This window comes from Limulus polyphemus, unplaced genomic scaffold, assembly GCF_000517525.1.
Source record: "Limulus polyphemus unplaced genomic scaffold, Limulus_polyphemus-2.1.2 Scaffold844, whole genome shotgun sequence".
Taxonomy (NCBI): domain Eukaryota; kingdom Metazoa; phylum Arthropoda; class Merostomata; order Xiphosura; family Limulidae; genus Limulus; species Limulus polyphemus.
The window spans coordinates 285,111-308,205 of record NW_013666454.1 but is presented as its reverse complement, the minus strand read 5'-3'; the positions used below and the strand labels follow the sequence as shown (position 1 = coordinate 308,205).

Below are 23,095 nucleotides of genomic sequence, written 5' to 3'. Positions count from 1 at the left end.
GTGCACATAGCCCATTGTGTAACTTTGCCCTAAAAAAAACAACAACCTTCATGTCTAATCCTCTATATTATTCAATAAATATATTTTAGCTGGTTACTATCACAATTTTGGTTTTTTTGTTTGTTTGAAGTTAAGCAGAAAGCTACACAATGGGCTATCTGTGCTCTACCCACCACGGGTATCGAAACCCGGTTTCTGGCATTGTAAGTACGCAGACATGCCGCTGTGCCACTGGGGGGGGGGCACAATTTTGGGTTGATTCTTCTTGAATATTTTGGTATCATGATGCTGTGTGATACTAAATGTAAAAGCCATGGTATACCTTTCCTGTTTTTTCACACATTAATATTTTATCGTTATTTGACAACTTGAGCTTGAATTCCCACGCTTCTCTGGTAACATTTTACTTAAAAGGGGTGTCCTAATAAAATGGAGTAAGTTCATCAGAAGTCGTTTCATTAACTATGTGGTTTGTTTGTATATCGAGGTTTAGATGGAGCTGGTAACATTTTACTAAAAGGGGTGTCTGTATCAGATGGAGTAAGTTCATCAAGAGTTTTTTTATTAACTTGTGTGGTTTGTTTGTGTATCAAGGTATAGTCAGATCTGATAACATTTTACTAAAAGGGGTGTCTGTATCAACTGGGGTAAGTTCATTAAAAGGTTTTTGGTTAAATCAAATAGTTTGTGTAACTAACTCCATTTGGAATTGGTAAACTGCGATAAGACAGGTTTAAGTGGCAAATTAAGAAAAATAATCAGGAGCTTTTTTTATTAACTGGAATGATTAACTTCTGTAACCACTTTTAGTTGGAGTTGACAAACATTTCGCTAAGAAGGCGTACGTGTAAAATCAAGTGAAATCATCCGGAAGAAAGCCGATCTGTGGAAACGTTTGAGCATAGATATGGGTTTCCTGTGGCCGTGTTACATCACACGTTTAACAAATTTAACAAAAAACAGCTGTTGACGACAAGGCTGTACTACGTATGGTTTATTTCCCAGATGATTGATTAATTTTTTATTTGTATTTGTTTGACCCACGGTGATTAATAAGTAACAGATAAGCCTACGTGTCATCGAGTTACGTCTTAAACCACTAGCATTTCGGTGTGTAAGGGTAACAACAAGCATTTCTTTTGATAATATATATATATATATATTATTTCAAAATGAATTTTAGGCATTGTGTTTTGACATGTTAAATAGTTCCCATAGACTGCTCCTTCCTCGCTAGCCATCACTAATTTTGAAGTTACAGGGTAGAAGAAAGGCAGCTGCCAACGCCGTCGACTGCCAACTCTTGGGCTAGTCTTTACTAACGAATAGTGCGACTGGCCATCACATTATAAATCCTCCACGTCTGAAAGAATGAGTATGTTCACCACGAAGGGTTTCAGTCTTGTGACCCGATGATTACGAATCGAGCGCCCTCAACCACCAAAAACGTATCTGAAGTTACAAATCTTCTCTACTTGTTAACATTTGTTTGTTTGTCTTCCATTATCAAGCAAAGAGCTATACAATAGGCTATCTATGTCATGCCCACTTTGGGTATCGAAACTCAATTTTTAGCGTAATAAGCCTTTGGGTTTACCACTGAGTCACCGACGGGGCATTGACAGAGATAAAAATGAGTTAGTTTTGAGGAACCATAAATGTTTAAAGAGCTAATCAAGATATTTAAGGCAGAAAACAAAATTATATTACCTTAGAGGTTGACCGATTTATTTTTCAACGTACAAAAGGTTAGGGGTAAATTTTTGGACTTACAATGTTCAACTCTGAAGTTCGATTCCCAAAATTAGCTTATTTTGTAGCTTTGTACTCGAACAACAACAAGAACGCACAAAACTTCGTAGCTATAGAAGAAGTACAGATTTAAAGAACCTTAACAGACAGCTTCAACGATTCATTGAGAAAATATATCACTAAATCGGTTTTGAACTCCTTCTGTAAGAATTATCATTTGCTACTAAATCATCTTTTCCTTTGGCACACACGTATCAACTTAAGACCTCCAACTTCTTCCACTGTTTTCGCAATCATATTAAGCTCTAAAACATAACAGTGTTATCAAGATCTAATGAATTCTGCTGATGTAGAAATTAAATTCCTTATTTGTTTTATATACAAATATTTTTCGGACAAGAGATTCAAATACAAAATGCTGTTACCTTTATTTTTTATGGTTAACATAATATTTTTTCTTTAACTATACTTTTAGTGACCATACATAATTCGAGATATGGAATTATCATAGCTAACACTAACCTCAAATCTCTCTGTCACGCAACATGCATGCTCATTTTACCAGAACCCCTTGTCCTTGTAAGTCACACACTTGCAAAACAAATAGCCTCTTGCGACCTCTATACGTTCACTATTTTTCATCTAGAAAAAAACCTGAAAATTCGAAGTTTTACTTTTCTTATATCATTAGGAACTTGAACATAAATATAACAAATTTGATTTTAGCAAATACATTTACTATAAATGTAAAAGAAAATCAATTTTTAAAGACCTGTAGCAGCTTTTGCATCTCAAACCAGTGACCATTAGGTAGCAAATTTCATGGAAGTTGAAACATTATTTTCGTATATGTTGATGGTTTTTAGCATCGACTGAAGCTCAAGCTCTCCTCCCTCCAATTATGGAGTCCCGTCAGATCGAATTTGTCAATGTGTAGCCAATTAGCGTGGTGTCATTCCTAATTTAGAACCATCGACTACAGGTAGGCAATCAGTCGGCAGCAATGTACTACATTATTTTTATACCTTATTCATTTAACTTATTTTCACTTTATTTACCTATTTATTATCATGTCTTCTTTGTTACACCAAGTTCCCAATGCATATTAGAGGGGATTAATATATAGGAGTGGAGATTAAGATTATCACTCAAAACTCGTCACTATGGCAATAAGACAAAGAAATTCAACTCCAGTCTAGCACCAAACAACCTCATATGCAATTGCACAAACTAAATTAATAGAAGTTTGACTCAAAATAGCTCGAAATTAATTGGAATATTTATTTAGTAATTAAGAAGAAAGTTTATATTTTTAACTAAAGTCTATCACCCACAAGATGAATCTGTCAATGTTTAATTAAATAAACCAGGGCTTCTCATAATTTTGAAGAACCTTAAAGCTATCTAAGCGGTAAATTATATCATGCTAATACTATCACCCACAAGATGAATCTGTCAGTGTTTAATTAAGTAAACCAGGGCTTCTCATAATTTTGAAGAACCTTAAAGCTATCTAAGCGGTAAATTATATCATGCTAATACTATCACCCACAAGATGAATCTGTCAATGTTTAATTAAGTAAACCAGGTGCTATTCATAATTTTGAAATATATTTTTGTTTGTTTACTGTTAAGCACAAATCTACACAATGGGCTACTTCTATTGTACCCACCGCAAATATGAAACCCCGATGTTTAGCGTTATAAGCCCTCAGGCTTACCACCGATTTAATTTAGTATAACTTAAATTTTGTTTCAACTGTTGTAAGATTTGTTTCCTTTATCACTGCTGATAGACACTGCTATGGAATGTAAGATTGTTACAAGCTTGTTTTAATGAAATGTAAACTTATAATAAACTTATTCTACAAAACATATGTTGTTATATTTATTTTCAAGTTCTTAGTGAAACAAAGCTACCTATGGAAATAAAAACGTCCAATTTTAATTTTTTCCAGTCGAAAAATAACGATCATCTACAGAGAGCAAGAGCTTTTTATTTAACGAACTGATATCATTATATGACACAACATTATATAAAGTTAGGCGTCTTATATATGATATAGTTTTAAAATATCAATGCCAAATTCGGAAACATAGCAACAACAGGGACAATCCCATGTTTTTTTCTAAGTGTTTAAACATTAGTTACGACGACTAAAATAGAAAAGTGGGAATTTTTGAAATCGTTGCCCAGGTTATAAAAGTTTTGACGAAGAATAGTATTATAATGTCGAAGGAAGTGGAGTAATGAAACATAGTGAAATAACCAGTAGTGATTATAATAGAAACACTTTCTACTGCCGGCAATATAGAATGAGAATAATGAAACATACAGACAATAGTAAAAGTACATTCTTCAGCCGGAAATGTAGAATGGGAGTAATGAAATGTATAGAGAAACTAGTAGAAGCACTTTCTCCTACCGTACCGTATAAAGTGTCATGAAACGTACACAAATTAGTAAAAACATGTTGTAATGCCGGAACTGCACTGTTAAAATGTGAATTAATATTACAATATCATGAATTTCTCGCTCTTCCAAGATGAATTAGAAACGGGCTAGAAAAGACAGTCTCAAAGAGATAAATTCTACTATGTGTTTATTAAACGTTTTACTACAGCGTAGCTACGAGTTTACATGGACGAGTATAGCTAAAGACTTGCTAATAAATATTTATTGTAAAGCCAAGCGTAAGAAGAAGCTGAACTTTTTATAAGCGGCTCTTACACTTAATATATTATAACACATTCAGATATTACAGTACCATGCTACTTTCAGCGTCTATAGGCAGAAACAACGCTACCGGAGAGAAGCGTAACTATGGTAATGTCACACAACGATGCTACCAATGTAAAGCGGTAACTATGGTAATGTCACACAACAATGCTAACAGTGTGAATCGGTAACTATGGTAATGTCACACAACGATGCTACCAATGTGAAGCGGTAACTATGGTAATGTCACACAACAACGCTAATAGTATGAAGCTCTAATTATGGTAATGTCACATAACAACGCTAACAGTGTGAGGCGGTAACTATGGTAAGGTCACACAATGATGCTACCAATGTGAAGCGGTAACTATGATAATGCCACATAACAACGCTATCAGAGAGAAGCGGTAACTATGATAATGTCACACAACAACGCTAACAGTGTGAAATGGTAACTATGGTAATGTCACATGCCGGTAAAGCTCGCTAGGAGTACATTCTTTAATACAGTCATATTCTCCTTCGTCCATGTCTTCATTCTCTGTCCTAATCTCCATCTTCTGGACAATGAGTCGAAGAAGCTGTAGTTGTTCACTCATTGCTTTCGATATGTCACTAAGCCTAAATGGATAAAACAAAACATAACATGATTCTCGGTAAAAATAATAATAATTATAAATTATTCAGCATTACAATTTCGAAAATAGCTATCGCACAATGTAACAATCATGTTGAACAAACGTTATGTTTCTTATGTAAATCATAAACCATTATTTTATATAGATATTATAGACATTTAACAAGAAGGTAAGTTAACTAGATATTATTGTCTAAGAATATATATAACAAAAAGTAGATTAACCATTTGATATTATTGCTCCTATAACGTCTTAGTGAGTTAAACAAAGAGATGGTAAGAACTAGAGAAGATAGTCAAAACAATAAGTTATAATCTAAAGATGGTTAGCAGAATACCTCAACTAGAACATTGAGTTACCTTCAAATTGGATGACCATCTTAATGTATATGCATTATCTCTGGTTAAAAACAAAGTACCTTAAGGACATGTTGGTTTGCCTTGTGTACAATTATTAAGCTTAAAAATCATGTTTAGGAAATCAAGAAATCACTGCTAGTCCTAACATGATATTAAAAGTACCCTTTCGAAGTGTCAACATATCTTTAGATAGTAATTAGACCAAAATTCGTAGATCAAACTACTGTAAGGCGCTATAAAAAAAACCTATACTAATATTCTAGAAAACGTATTCAGCTGAAATTCCTTTTTAACAATAATAAGTTGATTTCTGATATACGAAAACCTCTATTGGCCATTTTAAACATCCTCTGAATACATCCCATAATGTTTTTGTTTTTTTAAATTACTGAACGATTCGAATCTTTTTTGCTGCGTTTTAAGGGCATTCCGTATATTTAACTGTCTTGGTTTTTTATCAGGTAATATTATATGCATCTTCGGACTATCTTTTTTTACACTTTAAGTTGGTTTGTAAAATTAATTTTTATCAGACAGCGCATGCGCTGCTGTTCTTACATTTTATGTCTTCATCAAACAGTACACGTGCTGCTGTTCTTACATTTTATGTCTTCATCAAACAGTCTATGCGCTGCTGTTCTTACATTTTATGTCTTCATCAAACAGTACACGTGCTGCTGTTCTTACATTTTATGTCTTCATCAAACAGTCTACGTGCTTCTGTTCTTACATTTTGTCTTCATCAAACAGTGTACGTGCTGCTGTTCTTACATTTTGTCTTCATCAAACAGCGTACGTGCTGCTTTTCTTACATTTTGTCTTCATCAGATAGTGCACGTGCTTCAGTTCTTACATTTTATGTCTTCATTAAACATTGCATGTGCTGCTGTTCTTACATTTTATGTCTTCATTAAACATTGCATGCGTTGCTGTTCTTATAATCTGTGTCTTCATCAAATATTTCATGCGTTGCTGTTTTTACATTTTATGTCTTCATCAAACAGTGCATGCGTTGCTGTTCTTACATTTTGTTTTTATTAAACATTGCATGCGTTGCTGTTCTCATAATCTATGTCTTCATCAAACATTTCATGCGTTGCCGTTCTTACATTTTATGTCTTCATCAAACATTGAATGCGTTGCTACTCTTATAATCTGTCTTCATCAAACATTGCATGCGTTGCTGTTCTTACATTTTATATCTTCATCAAACATTGCATGCGTTGCTGTTATTATAATCTATGTCTTCATCAAATATTGCATGCGTTGCTGTTCTTACATTTTATGTTTTCAAATATTGCATGCGTTGCTGTTCTTACATTTTATGTCTTCAAATATTGCATGTGTTGCTGCTCTTACATTTTATGTCTTCATCAAAAAGTGCATGCGCTGTTGCTCTTACATTCTATGTCTATCTCCGAATTAAACCCAAAATTAACTGAGAGTTAAAGGCAAAGTAAAATTATTCTCAAGAACACCAAAGATGCTCATCAGCCTTTGATGCAGTTACCTCAGAGAACAATAAAATACTCAGAAACAAAGTATTACATCACATTTCCATCCCACACCTAACATCATGGCGCAGTTAGCGAGAAACTTACGCTAATGAATTTTAACAAAATATCAGTAGTTACACATATCAAGTGATGTATATTATTCTTATAGTTGTAAAGTTTCACCTTTTTATTAAAATACAAAAAAACCATTTTTCCCAAAAACTAATAAAGGTATAGATGCATTACTTCGCAGTGTTTGAATCTTTAATCATGTTTATTGCACATTTTTCTCGTATATTCCTATAGTTTATAAAAATCGTTCTTATTATATATGTTTAGAAAATCAAAGGTGCCACAGACACCCGTTAATTCTAACACAGTATATCGTGTTTCTCTTGAGATGACGTTAAGCGCTCAAACGTTTAGTTATTCACATCCTTTGTGGTTAATGATGCAAGAAAAATTAGAATTTCATCAGAAAAGTCATTAGTACGTTCTAATCATATTAACTGTACAAAGAAAGAAGCACACATACACTCAACTTTCTTTAATGTTGATAAAGAAGATAATGATTTAATTCACAAACTAATGAGCTTTAATTCTGAAAAAAGAGACTCAAAAACAGAAATATTCCTTTTGTATCCATCAAAGTGTGTGTGCGTTTTTTTCTTGAATATCTCTATATGGTAATAATTTTTCTACTTGAAAGCTAAAAAAAAAGGATAAAACTCGAATTATTATAGTTATCTTTACAACAAAAACAAAACACGTACTTTTTCTTCTGTTCGTGAAGTTGTTCGCCCAAATCATCCGACGTATCTGTAATTCCGTCCACCAGGTGGGGCGATCGCTGTCCTGAGTCTTCTTGAGGACTTGCAAACCAGCTATGAATAGTGCTCCACTAGTTCACGTAAAAATAGATAGAAATAATACAGTTAAAACTGTTTGTATCATTTATAATAATAGTGAACAAATAATGTAGAAACTGAACAGATGTTTGCTCTGTAAGCCTTAGCAATCCTAATGTAATTGAAGAATAAATATAGTAATTCAGAAAGAAACAGTAACGAGTTAACTTTTACTTTTCTGTCTCTCTCTCTCTAGCCACTGCAACGCACTCTAGTGTATACCTACAGTACGGAAAAAATAAAGTTTTACAGATTTTAGATTGAGTTGCTAGTTTTTTTAGCTTTTGCCATCAGCAATTTAAACGGAAATTTTCAAATCGAAAGTTATTTAATTGCACGTTTTTAAATTATTCAGTTATACAACTTTTATTAAGAAACTTCTGCAGAGTATGTTTGTTGTTCAACACATAACTACACAATGGACTGTGTATAATCTGCGACCGCGGGTATCGAAACTCGATTTTTTTGCGTTAAAAGCCAACAGACTTACCGCTGAACCAAGGGGAGAAGGGGCTTTTAGAGTCTGATAGGGTTATAGTGTAACTATTAACCAGTCTGATAGGGTTATAGTGTAAATATTAACCAGTCTGATAGGGTTATAGTGTAAATATTAACCAGTCTGATAGGGTTATAGTGTAACTATTAACCAGTCTGATAGGGTTATAGTGTAACTATTAACCAGTCTGATAGGGTTATAGTGTAACTATTAACCAGTCTGATAGGGTTATAGTGTAACTATTAACCAGTCTGATAGGGTTATAGTGTAAATATTAACCAGTCTGATAGGGTTATAGTGTAACTATTAACCAGTCTGATAGGGTTATAGTGTAAATTTTAACCAGTCTGATAGGGTTATAATGTAAATATTAACCAGATTTACAGTTTCTTGAACAACGAATTATCGTTGTAGCTTTCTTATAGCATATAGCCCAATGTTAATCGTGCAAATGTGGTAAAACGCAGAATGTGAAATTTCCATGGAATGTGTACAGTGCAAACAAACGGAAAATACCTTAACGCAGACCTTGGGTGACCATCAGGGTTAAAATATGCATCACAGGGACAACGAATAGCCAACTGGACAGAAGAGTGGATGTTAGAAAACAAAGAGTCAGAATGATATCAAATATTTAGGAACAAACTTTCCTAAGTTACAAAATTCTCATCTTTTTAAAGATTGTAACTTCTCCGTTTGTCAACTTTGAAAACTTATAAAGTTAAAGTTTTTAAATCTCTTTAAAACCATTCAGAACTTGATGAAGAAACTAAATGTCAAATATCTAGTATGATGGATAAACTACGCATTATAGCACCTCTATAGATACGCATTATAGCACCTCTATAGATACGCATTATAGCACCTTGATCGATACGCATTATAGCACCTCTATAGATACGCATTATAGCACCTCTATAGATACGCATTATACCACCTCTATAGATACGCATTATAGCACCTTGATCGATACGCATTATAGCACCTCTATAGATACGCATTATAGCACCTCTATGGATACGGATTATAGCACCTCTATAGATACGCATTATAGCACCTCTATAGATACGCATTATAGCACCTTTATAGATACGCATTATAGCACCTTTATAGATACGCATTATAGCACCTTTATAGATACGCATTATAGCACCTTTATATATATGCATTATAGCACCTTTATAGATATGCATTATAGCACCTTTATAGATATGCATTATAGCACTTTTATAGATACGCATTATAGCACCTCTATAGATACGCATTATAGCACCTTTATAGATATGCATTACAGCACCTTTATATAGAGTTAACATTTGTTTTCACATCATTCCTGATTTATTTAAATGTGGAAGAAAATATTATACATACAGTGTATAATTATATTTGGCTTGTCTATAGTGAATCCACATTAGCATTAGTTAAATTAATGAAGGACACATTCACCTTAATGTCATGTGTACTGATACTATTAGACAGACACACAGCAAGCTCAAATCAATAGAAAAAGTTGTTAAAAACATATATTAACCAAGTGTGTCAAAGAACTTGTACGATGAAAAATAAACACTCATTGGGACCAGTTTTAGTAACTTATTCATATATAAATAACCATGAGAAGCCTGAATTATCCATTGTTAGTCTTCACACTTTTCCTTATCGTTCAAATGATAATCAAGTATCAGAAATAAAAATTTTCCGAAAGGAATTTGTGGAGGTAGAACGATTGTAGGGAAACTTACACGAAATATCACCATAAGTCGCGTTAAAGTACATTCCTCTGCCATGTTTAACTTACACGAAATATCACCATAAGTCGCGTGAAAGTACATTCCTCTGCCATGTTTAACTTACACGAAATATCACCATAAATCGCGTTAAAGTACACTCCTCTGCCATGTTTAACTTCATCATCGGAAAAGAAAAGAATTTTTGTTTTTACATTAGCTTCCTTCTCTGCTTGGTCATTATAATTTAACTTAAGCTCATATTTCCAAACAATCAAAATTGACTGCTGTCGTATTTTTATTTACTAAAATTATCTGAAATACGTTATCCGTTGCAGATCTAAAAAAAATATTATATGTAGATCCATAATGTGAAGCTTTACTAAATGCTTCTAATATATACGAATTAAATTAATTAACTCACCAAGTAAGAAGACACGTTTGTCCGGTTTGGATACTCACAAACCTCCATTTTGTCAACTAGTTTTAAAAAATTTTCAGGAAGCTTCCTTTCCAAGTCTGTATGCGACTCCACCTAGGGTAATGTATTACCTAATGAATATGTGTAACGCCTTGTTTGACATAGGGTTAGAAACGTAAAGAGTCGAGAGGAGAATAAGAACAAAACATTTAAAATAAAAAGGATAACTTTCCAAAGTTGCCTTGGAGAGCTGGTTGAAATGGCATACGTTTTTTATTGAAAGAAACATACTACCGACAGTTAATCACTAAACATTTTGAGATGTTAAGTTCTCGTGGTTTCTACGTTGGGTTTATGAGTGCTCCCAGTAAAAGAGTATAGTTTTGAGTAAATTTATAGATGTTTACTTCACACAACATCATTTCGTTATCTGAAATATTTATGTTTTACTAATCTTGTATTTGTTATAGAAGAAGTAGAAACCTATTCATCCTGGTTCTTATAATACAGCTTGTACGAATTAGAGCTCTTTTGTGTTAACCTCACAAAATATTTGGTACTGTTGTCTCTGATCTTAAAATTCTAGTTATAAAGAATCCTTGTAATAAAAGCACTGGGTCAGTTCTATTCTGGACAAATGGCGTCTAGATTAACTAACAACTTTCATCTTCATTGGTATCTTAAGCACACTTGGACTAAAAGGCCAGGTCAGAGATCCCTAAAATTCAGGTATAATCATCTCTAATTTTGAAGTGCTGATCGGAAGGAAAGCAGTCAGCCAACGGGAAACGTTCGACTGGGACTGACTGTCACTTTTCTAACGCGTCAACAGCTGAAGAGCGGAGCTTATTCAATGGCATCACGTCTCGAACCCTAGACCTTGCGATACGCAGACCTACACGATAACCACTAAGCCAACATCGACCTTAAGTTTCGAAATATTCCTTTCTAACGCTCTATACTTTTATTTATAACTTAAAACATTTGTGATAAATGAACACAAATGTGAATGTATTTTGAAAGCTAACGTTAAACAAGCTAATTTAATATATATATATCAAATCATAACGGTTTCTTAAAGGTCGGAAAATTAGAGTTTAATCATATCACGTTAACCAATACATGATAAGCCTTGATATATTATGACGCAGCAATTTTCTGTATGTGACTGTACCTATAAAACTGCAACTGAAAAACTGTTCGGTATGAGCTGACAAAATGCCTCGATACCAAAATATGAGATAATACATTCTTCAATAACATAAGTTATTCTGCAAAATATTCTGTACTATTTTGTCTAGATATAATACAAATTTCCATTATAATTACTAACTTTATTATAACCTGTTCTTGCAACAACAGGTTGAGAAATAGATGCGAATAAAAAAATGCCTCTTTCATAAAATAATGGACCACTTTTCCGTCGGTATTGAAGCCACAATTTACTGGATAATGGCTTAAATTATCTTATTTTCAATCTTCCATAATGAACAAGTTTAAAAAGAATTTATGTGATGACAACTAGGAAAAATTAAATAAACACAAAAGGGCATGAAAGTAAAAATAAAATAACGCTTTCACTCTAAGAATAGTTAATGCAAAAGCTATAATTGACTGTCGAATAAAATTTTAATGTAAGAAAGTGAAATACAATGTTGCCATTTTTATTTTACTTTTAAAGTACTCACAAAAGGCATGATGGGAGATTTTAAAATCGACATGAATTTAAACCGTTGTCAAACCTCGAGTTAAACACTTTCCAACCTTACATTCTTCATCAAAGAGAAAAACGTTCCTTTCGAAATAACATAAGCTAAACGGTTTTTAGCAATGTTATAAATAGTCCATTATCGTAGTTCTCTATGCATGTATACCAAAATAAATTGTTTTGAGTGGTAATTACAATTATGGATTGATGTTCGAGAATTTCAGCTTTGTTTTAGTTTTTGAAAATCGATCAAGTTTGTGTTGTTGGGATTATAATCTTGCTTAATTATTTCAATTGATTTTTTTTGTTAACTTCTTGTACGTAACGTTGAAGAATTTACCTGCATTGTTAGCCGCTTTAGTTGGGCGTTTCTTCTCACCGTTTCGATGTCTCCAACAGCTAGACCAATCTATCAACAACAACAAAAAAAAAACAAAGAGGAAAGATCGCAACAATTTATAACGGATCTAAATATGAGTTTTGTTTATCGTGTTTCTAAGTAGAATATTACTTGTAACATTTTATTACTGAACGTGAATTTTCTTAACTTTGTTCTGAGTGAGACATGATTAAAAAATTTGTAGAAAAAGATCAAACGTGAGAAAAGAAGTCTTATCTGAAATTAAATGAATATGAACTTGCTACAAACTAGAGCATGTACAGAAACAGAAATCAGACCTTAACCAAATTAAATGAATATGAACTTGCTACAAACTAGAGCATGCACAGAAACAGAAAACATACCTTAGCCAAATTAAATGAATATGAACTTGCTACTATCTATAGCATGCACAGAAACAGAAAACATACTTTAACCAAATCAAATGAATATGAACTTGCTACTATCTATAGCATGGACAGAAACAGAAAACATACCTTAGCCAAATTAAATGAATATGAACTTGCTACTATCTATAGCATGTACAGAAACAGAAAACATACTTTAACCAAATCAAATGAATATGAACTTGCTACAAACTAGGGCATGTACAGAAACAGAAAACAGACTTCAACCTAGCTTTATATCCCTCATTACTTATGAAAACCCAAAAGTATAAAATGGCATGTTCCTACAGTTAAGCTTACACTGATATAATTTACACCATTGAACAGAAACAGTTTTAACCTTCGGTAACCTGTTGATGGACTAGAGAACATCTTTGGTAACTTATAGCTATGGAAATGTTATAGGCAAAGCCAAGGAGACCTTACAGTATTGTCTACGACCTTCTTATTCTAGGTTAACACTTAGCTTTATGGGGAAATATGTACTGTAGACGTTTGGTAAGGAAGTTGCTTTATGTTCTTGGTTTGTCTACGACCTTCTTATTCTACGTTAACACTTAGCTTTATGGGGAAACCTGTACTGTAGACGTTTAGTAACGAAGTTGCTTCATGCTGTTGGTTTGTCTACGACCTTCTTATTCTACGTTAACACTTAGCTTTATGGGGAAATGTGTATTGTAGACGTTTAGTAACGAAGTTGCTTCATGCAGTTGGTTTGTCTACGACCTTCTTATTCTACGTTAACACTTAGCTTTATGGGGAAATGTGTACTGTAGACGTTTGGTAAGGAAGTTGCTTTATGTTGTTGGTTTGAGAACTTACCAGAAGATTCATCAAAAGAATTGGCATCAGAATTGCAAATCCCATAAGAAATACTATTGCAGCAAACAACTGTCTTGACATTGGGCCAACTAGACTGCGCAAAGGTCGCAAGAAAGTTCCGAGAAAGTCCACTTCTCCGAGCATCATGGTTCCGACTCGAACCAAAGATATCCCGGGATTGTAAAAACCTTTTTCTTCCAGCCCCTGACAAAAACATAAATACATGATACACATGAACCTCATACTAAATAAACTCGTTTGTCCAAAAACTAAAACGTTATGTTCGAAATATACAAACAACTGCGTTTAATTACGTAGAATATCCTTCAAAGTTCCCATTTATGGTAAAGTATACTATTGTGTTTCTATACTTTGTGGTTATTATTAACATAGTTTGTATACACTCTATTATACACTCTATGAGTATTATTATTACTGTGTTTGTATATTTTGTGGTGATTATTAACACAGTTTGTATACATCTATGAGGATTATTATTACTGTGTTTGTATACTTTGTGGTGATTATTAACACAGTTTGTATATAGTCTATGCGAATTATTATTACTGTGTTTGTATACTTTGTGGTGATTATTAACACAGTTTGTATATACTCTATGAGGATTATTATTACTGTGTTTGTATATTTTGTGGTGATTATTAACACAGTTTGTATACATCTATGAGGATTATTAATACTGTGTTTGTATACTTTGTGGTTATTATTAACACAGTTTGAACCACAAAGTATACAAACACAGTATTAATAATCCTCATAGAATGTATACAAACTGTGTTAATAATCACCACAAAGTATACAAACAATGTGTTAAAATCCTAAGCTCTCTTAGTTTGAAAAATGAATATATTACTGAATAAATTTTATGTTTAACAAAGTTAATCCAAATAAAATAGTTTTACTCTGATCTATATTTAAGTTTTATCTATTAAAAAGCATCTCTACAGCGTATATCAGAAGAAGTAAGTACAACCTGAAACCCTCAGTAATTCGGGTGTTGTGAAAAGTAGATGTGTTATTTCTATATTACTCTGCATGTCTACAACCTAAATTGTTTACAAAATCAACGAAATTCTAATATCTATATAATGTTTATGCATAGTGATATAGGAACCGAGATTAGTATCAAAACAAGATTAATCGACAGGTTAGTATAAAATAAAAGAATTAAAAGAAATAAGATAGGTATTTATTGCTCTGATGTTCAACACCTAACCTGGAGAAACTATTATTACGTGCTATATTCTTTCAGCATTTAATAATTATCTTCCAGATTTTCTGAGGTCATCAAGAGAAAGAATTGAAATATCAAATATATTTCCAAACCTCGATTTTGCCAAGAAGGATGAAGAAGCTCAGACCAAACGCAATTATTAGCACGGAGAAGACAAGCATCACTCTCAACAATGTGGATAAGATTTCCAAAAACATCACTACGTAGATGCCGACTCTATTAAATCTAAAACAAATATTAGAAACTTCCATGAACAAGTGACCACTACTGTACAATTCTAATATATATATCTTGTGAAAGTTTCCAAATAGTGCAAGTTGATTTTATAAAAGTACACAAATATGGAACATTACCGCGTCTTAGTATTAAAATATAACACAATCAATGAGTTTTCTTTTCAAAAAGAAACAAACAATAAGGCAATAGATGTTACATATTTCTTATCTTGAGCACCGTTTTTCAGAGAAAATGCGTTTCTTTTTCAACATGTGTGACTGTAATACTTTCTAAAGTTTAAACCGTAATCCGTGGACACTTATGATCAAAATCTGATCAGTTTGAAAAGTTTATTTTTCAACATGTGTGACTGTAATAATTTCTAAAATTTAAACCTAATCAGTGGACACTTATGATCAAAATCTGATCAGTTTGAAATATTCATCAATATTCATAATTACTATGATAAAGTTTATCATGTACTCCAGTTTAGGCTAAGATGTAACTTGTTTTAAGTGATTTTCACAATAAGGTATAAGATAAAGTGTTAATTACCTCTGCAAGTAGAGAAGATAGTTGAACCAAGCAAGGAATACAGCAATGGCTGCTACAATGTAATCGGTGCTGTAGTCTAAGATTCCGGGGATGATATTCGTTGCCCCTAGTAACCCACTTGTAATGTAGAGCCCCCACTCTACCGTGTTGATTATATCCAAAAAGTACTTTACTCGCTACAAAAGGAAACGTGACTAGTCTGAAACATAACAATCAAACATTCCTCTATCTAAAAAAAACAACGAATTCTAAGAAAAGAGAAATGCCTTTAAAGTTGTTATAAATTATAAAATACTCAACGCTAAATTTGGTGTGAGTTAAAAGATCGAAATTAGACTATAAACACGTTGAGTTCTATATTTTAACTGGTCCGATACGGGTGTTCACAAAGAAGAGTACAAAAAAGTATTTCACTGCACTATATTGTACGTTTCTTTAAATAGAATTTATCAGGCCGGATGGGATACAACATTCAAAACGTTTGGTTGTGCATCGTTCAAAATGGAGTTCATCAAGTCAGCTGGGTTACAACATACAAAATGTTTGGTTGTATATCGTTCAAAATGGAGTTCATCAAGTCGTCTGGGTTACAACATACAAAATGTTTGGTTGTATATCGTTCAAAATGGAGTTTATCAAGTCGTCTGGGTTACAACATTCATAATGTTTGGTTGTGCATCGTTCAAAATGGAGTTTATCAAGTCAGCTGGGTTACAACATACAAAATGTTTGGTTGTATATCGTTCAAAATGGAGTTCATCAAGTCGGATGGGTTACAACATACAAAATGTTTGGTTGTATATCGTTCAAAATGGAATTCATCAAGTCGTCTGGGTTACAACACATAACATGTTTTCTTGTGCATTGTTCAATACAAAGCCCAACAGTCCGGCTGGGTTACAACACATAACATGTTTGCTTGTGCATTGTTCAATACAAAGCTCACCAGGTCGTTTAGTTTACTACATGCAAAATCTTTGTGGAAATACCATTTAAACCATATGTGAGTGGAAACTAAGGCGTAATGAACTAGTCTATAATATAATATTATTAAAACAACAACATTTTCTACCTTAAAGCGATTCCAGTCCTAATAAATTACTTGTACCTAAATCCCTGATTAATTCACAACCAAAATCTAGGAGTAGTAAAATGATACAATATTATTAAAATCTAATTGATTATGACTTTATTATTAGCAGCATTAATCTCGATACATTTTAAAATCCAAAAACGTCACAACTCCAACGCAACCAGTCAATATCTACTGCTAATTTAATCTGAGAGCCTGAAACAAAGAGAAAAACACAAGGATAAAAAGAGTATATAGATATTTTCCATAACCGATAAAGATTCCAATTTCTTAACGATTTTTATTATTTAAAAAGCTATTACATTAGAACACTTCCGGAGTGTATACGTCTGGCCTAACGAAAGATGCTAATTTTGCACACAAACATACACACATGACACAGGCAGTGACCAAAAACGTCAGTGGCTGGACAAGGATGGTTGCCCTTTCCTTCTGTTATTGGCCTGACCATTGACAACATTGGCTACGAATTTTGGGCGATATTGTTTTAAGTTATAAAGTTATAACAAAACAAACTTGTGGTGTCGTTTACATCGTTAAAGATATAACAGAAGAAATTTTTGGTGTCGTTTACATCATTAAAGATATGACAGAAGAAATTTTTGGTGTCGTTTACATCATTAAAGATATGACAGAAAAAATTTTTGGTGTCGTTTACATCATTAAAGATATGACAGAAAAATTTTTTGGTGTCGTTTACATCATTAAAGATATGACAGAATAATTTTTGGTGTCGCTTACATCATTAAAGATATGACAGAAGAAATTTTTGGTGTCGTTTACATCATTAAAGATATAACAGAAGAAATTTTTGGTGTCGTTTACATCATTAAAGATATGACAGAATAATTTTTGGTGTCGTTTACATCATTAAAGATATGACAGAAAAAATTTTTGGTGTCGTTTACATCATTAAAGTTATAATAGAACAAACTTTTGATTTACCTGTGTGTACATCTGGTAGAATTCCTTTATTATGTTTAAAGCAACGAAAACAAGTACGACTAAAGCGTTGACTGAACACATGGCGTGCGGCCTCTGTTGGGAAAAGGAAAAATAAACAAATATAATATATCAAATATCAAGCATTAAGCAAAAATACTTAATAGAAAAAATGTCATCATCCATTTTTACCAGAAACTCTAACCACGTATGTTCACCCTGTATATTAAAATGTGTCCTACAATGAAAAATAAACAATAATACTGTTTCATTGCTTTTTGGTCGCGGGCTAGAGCTCTAGATTTTGGAGGTGAAGAGTGAAATTTGAATGGATGATAGGTAGTAAAGTATTCTCTGCACTTTAAATCACGTGTGTTCTATAAGAATAATAATTAAAACCCTTTAAATCACGTGTGCTCTATAAGAATGATAATCAATCCCTTAGTATGGATTCTAGATAGCAGGATGCTGTTGAACAGCTGCCTTCCCTCTAGTCAGTAATTACAACTTGTGGACGGCGGCAGATAGCCTTAGTAGCTTTGCCATAAATACAAAAATACGAATGTATTGTTTATTTTAAACACATACGACTAATAAGCAACCAATCAATACTAATGTTATAGGTGGTTGGGTCATGCTTCAGTTTGAAACAACACCCTGGCTTACGTTTATAACACTTATAAACGGACTAATGCTTTGTGAAAGAATATATGACGTAAACAGATAGACAGACAGATAAATAGGTATATATTTTACTGAGCATAAAAAACTAATTCCATTAAATTATTTAATCAATAGGCTTATGTGTTTTTTGTTGTTTAAATTCGTGCAAAGCTAACCATCACTAATGTTGTGCTTTGTGAAGGAATATATGACGTAAACAGATAGACAGACAGATAAATAGGTATATAGTTTACTGAGCATAAAAAACTAATTCCATTAAATTATTTAATCAATAGGCTTGTGTGTTTTTTGTTGTTTAAATTCGTGCAAAGCTAATCATCACTAATTTTGAAGTGATAAACTGGAGTGAAGGCAGCTAGTCAATACCGCTGCTCTTTACCAACGAGTAGTGAGATAGGTCGTCACATTATAACATTATATATATAAAGTTTTAATTCCGCGACCCGCAGATTGCGTTTCGAGCGTCCAAAGCAGGCCAACCAATAAATGATAAATAGTAACGAGACAAAATAACTCCTTATAATTATTTATTGCTTTACAACTTCACCTCCTGATATAAAGAATCACACATTACCCTCAGTACATTGCCAAAAATAGAAAATATCGTTCCTTTAACCGTGTTTATTGTCATTTTATTCGGTCAAAAAACCATCATAAGTGAATCATTAAAACTAGTAACAAGTCAATAACTTCACCAGGTACATCTCCGACTGCCAATTTTATGTAACAGCCAAATGTAGGGAGTGGCTCAATATTTAGGGTGCCAGACCGGGAATCCGAAAGTTTGTGATTCGCGTTCATAAATTCTTACTAATCTTCAAGTGTATTATTTTATTTTACAAACTGATTGTTCGATTTTTGTTTAAAGAAAGAACTTCATCACTTAATGAATAAAACACCTACTATTCAGCAAATACAGAATACCACTTTTTGTAATTGTTCAGCCAATATAAAATACCACTTTTTTGTAACTGTTCAGTCAATATAAAATACCACTTTTTGTAACTGTTCAACTAATACAGAATACCACTTTTTGTAACTGTTCAACCAATACAGAATACCACTTTTTGTAACTGTTCAACTAATACAGAATACCACTTTTTGTAACTGTTCAACCAATACAGAATTCCACTTTTTCGTAACTGTTTAGCCAATACAGAATACCACTTTTTGTAATTGTTCAGCCAATACAAAATACCACTTTTTTGTAACTGTTCAGTCAATATAGAATACCACTTTTTGTAACTGTTCAACTAATACAAAATATCACTTTTTGTAACTGTTCAACCAATACAGAATACCACTTTTTGTAACTGTTCAACCAATATAGAATATCACTTTTTCGTAACTGTTTAGCCAATACAGAATACCACTTTTTGTAACTGTTCAACTAATACAGAATATTAATTTTTGTAACTGTTCAACCAATACAGAATACCACTTTTTTGTAACTGTTTAGCCAATACAGAATACCACTTTTTGTAATTGTTCAGCCAATACAAAATACCACTTTTTTGTAACTGTTCAGTCAATACAGAATACCACTTTTTGTAACTGTTCAACCAATACAGAATATCACTTTTTGTAGCTGTTCAGCCAATACAGAATATTACTTTTTGTAACTGTTCAGCCAATACAGAATATTACTTTTTGTAACTAAAATCTAGTTTGTAGCAGCTCGTGCTATATACTGTTAAATAATCATACAAATAAAAGAATCTCAAAGAAGTGTCCACAACCGTTTAGTTTTGAATGAAATAGTCTTTTACCATTATCTTTTGTTTTCGTTTTGCCTTCGAACGATGTAGAAAAACTCTGTTCTCGAAATGTTTGTTGTTGTTTTTTTTTTCTGGAGTAACAAAGATCGTCCTGCTTTATTCAACTTACATCCAAACGATTATTTATAATTCAATAGAAATGAACATTGAAAAGAAAAATTATTTGCATTAGTAAACGTATAGACTCCGCTCAAAAGCTTTAAACTGTTTAGAATGTTTAATATTCTTTATTCTAATTAATCTGTTTTAAATCTAAACATAAGAGAAATCTATACTGACCAGCCTCTGTCCCTCAGCAGAAGCTATTCCAGAAGATCCATTATCCACCGAGTTATTAAGTAAGTTACTTATATGATTTGGATACTTTGGTCTATTATCCATAAGACTGATGGCATTGGCTGTGACAAGGGCCAAAAAGATCGTATAAACGAACAGGTTCATCAAGTGAAAGTACATGCCATACGAGTTCCTGAAATAAGGTGTTAAATGAACAATACTTTTAGCACAGTTCTATTTACAGATTTCAAATCAAAGGTGTGCACAAATAGCACTACGGATCGATCTTTAGTCTTTCACAAGTCCTTGCTCAGCGGGAATATCTTTCAATATCAGAACTAATCACCTGGACCTACTACTTCCAAAAATCTATCTGAAATGCTGTTTGGGTGCACTAAAAGAAACTTAGTTCGGTGGTGTAAATTAAACCTAGGTTGGTGAAACGAGGAGGCTTTTCAGGCCTAAAAGATTTGAATAAAATCATGTTTTACTTCAGCTGTAATGGTGAAATTAAGAGGAACGTGTTTAAAACGTTTCCAGTCCAACGTGACTTTTTTTTAGACCTAAAAAGTCTCCTTGTTTTACCATATTAGGCATTTTACACCACAGAGCTAATTCAATATATTATTGATATACTCTTAAAAACATGAGGAACATTTGATTTCTTACCAAGCATTGTTGACTGTCACATTGCTTGATTTTTAAGTGGTCATCACACGTATAACATCTAGAGACATGTTATCACAAATGTACCTGAAATACAAACCTGTGGCACACACGTCGAAGTCTTTGTTACTTAGAGAATTTAGTACCTGAGTGTAAGCCAAAGATTTTAGAATAATAGATATTCGTTTTACTCGGTAGTATATAAAAGCACAAACTTATAAACATGTTTTTGTGAAATGTCTAAAACTGCTATGTTCGTCTCTAATTAAAGTGCAGTATTAACTGGTTGGCATTCATAGAACTTAAAAGTAAGTCAAACAGTTCGTATAAAGATGAACAGTAAACCCCCACAATTTGAGGACAAGAGGATAATCTAATGCATCAGGTCTTCATTCTTAAAACACTCCCACCCACGAATCCTTAACTGCATTGTTTTTACACAGAGATTACTTGCTGTTCATTTGAAGAAAGAACTTTATCATTTCATAAATATTACATTCTATGTCTGGTATTTGATGTACCAAAAACCTAATAAACTGATCACACTCTACCCTTCCCCTTACAACGACTTGTTTTCATATCATTGATATTAATATCGAAGCCTAACATTTATTTTTTAAGCCTAACATTTATTTCTTAAGCCTAACATTTATTTTTTAAGTCTGACATCTATTTTTTAAGCCTAACATTTATTTCTTAAACTACTGATACATATCAGTTACAATATCACAAATGTTTCATAAGGTTACCATACTCACCACTTTGTTTCTAGATATTTTACACACAGACGATGAGAAAGCAATTCTTCCCGTTTGTAACGGACCATATGCTACACAAAAATAGAAATATTGTATATTTGAAACGAGTAAAAAAATACAGAAGAAGAAAAATTACAGCATGTTTTGTAATGAGCAAAATACTACAGAGAAAACGCAATATGCTGCTAACATCTGAGGCTAATTATGTAGAAACATACTTATGAAAATAACTACTAGCGTTTGAGGTTAGTTATGTACAAACATACGTATGTTAATAACTTGTAGCGATTGAGATTAATTATGTACAAACATACGTATGCTAATAACTTGTAGCGATTGTAATTAGTTATGCACGAGCATACGTATGTTAATAACTTGTAGCGATTGAGATTAATTATGTACAAACATACTTATGTTAATAACTTGTAGCGATTGTAATTAGTTGTGTACGAGCATACGTATGTAATAACTTGTAGCGATTGAGATTAGTTATGTACAAACATACTTATGATAATAACTTGTAGCGATTGAGGTTAGTTATATACAAACATACGTATGTTAATAACTCGCCCTTTCGGGTTGCTGTCAGGGCCATCAACCCGCTACCAGAGTGTAAAACATCTTGTTTAATACAAAATTCCCGAGCTGCCAACCCATATCTATGTAGAATTAGGGTCGAATGGAGAAGAAATAATATGTGTTTGTTAGCAACTGGTAACAGTTGAGGTTAATTATATAGAAACAGTACAAACATACTTTTGTTAGCAACTGGTAACAGTTGAGGTTAATTATATAGAAACAGTACAAACATACTTTTGTTAGCAACTGGTAACAGTTGAAGTTAATTATATAGGAACAGTACAAACATACTTTTGTTAGCAACTGGTAACAGTTGAAGTTAATTATATAGAAACAGTACAAACATACTTTTGTTAGTAACTGGTAACAGTTGAAGTTAATTATATAGAAACAGTACAAACATACTTTTGTTAGTAACTGGTAACAGTTGAGGTTAATTATATAGAAACAGTACAAACATACTT

The 23,095-nt window shown here is 32.7% G+C and overlaps 1 protein-coding gene across 1 annotated transcript in view; it reads right to left on the bottom strand.

Annotated features, from left to right (window-relative positions):
• Positions 1–4,388: 4,388 nt before the first annotated feature.
• LOC106460827 (transient receptor potential cation channel subfamily A member 1-like) overlaps positions 4,389–23,095 on the bottom strand; it is a 65,025-nt gene continuing 46,318 nt past the window's right edge. Inside the window, exons 15-25 of the mRNA XM_022387628.1 lie at positions 22,606–22,711; positions 22,053–22,123; positions 20,632–20,821; positions 17,894–17,986; positions 15,856–16,031; positions 15,177–15,309; positions 13,833–14,036; positions 12,565–12,633; positions 10,520–10,630; positions 7,738–7,865; positions 4,389–5,092 (exon numbers count right to left, since the gene is read on the bottom strand). Coding sequence (XP_022243336.1) covers positions 4,927–5,092; positions 7,738–7,865; positions 10,520–10,630; positions 12,565–12,633; positions 13,833–14,036; positions 15,177–15,309; positions 15,856–16,031; positions 17,894–17,986; positions 20,632–20,821; positions 22,053–22,123; positions 22,606–22,711 — 1,447 coding nt within the window. The 3' untranslated portion in view covers positions 4,389–4,926. The remainder of the gene's footprint in view (positions 5,093–7,737; positions 7,866–10,519; positions 10,631–12,564; positions 12,634–13,832; positions 14,037–15,176; positions 15,310–15,855; positions 16,032–17,893; positions 17,987–20,631; positions 20,822–22,052; positions 22,124–22,605; positions 22,712–23,095) is intronic.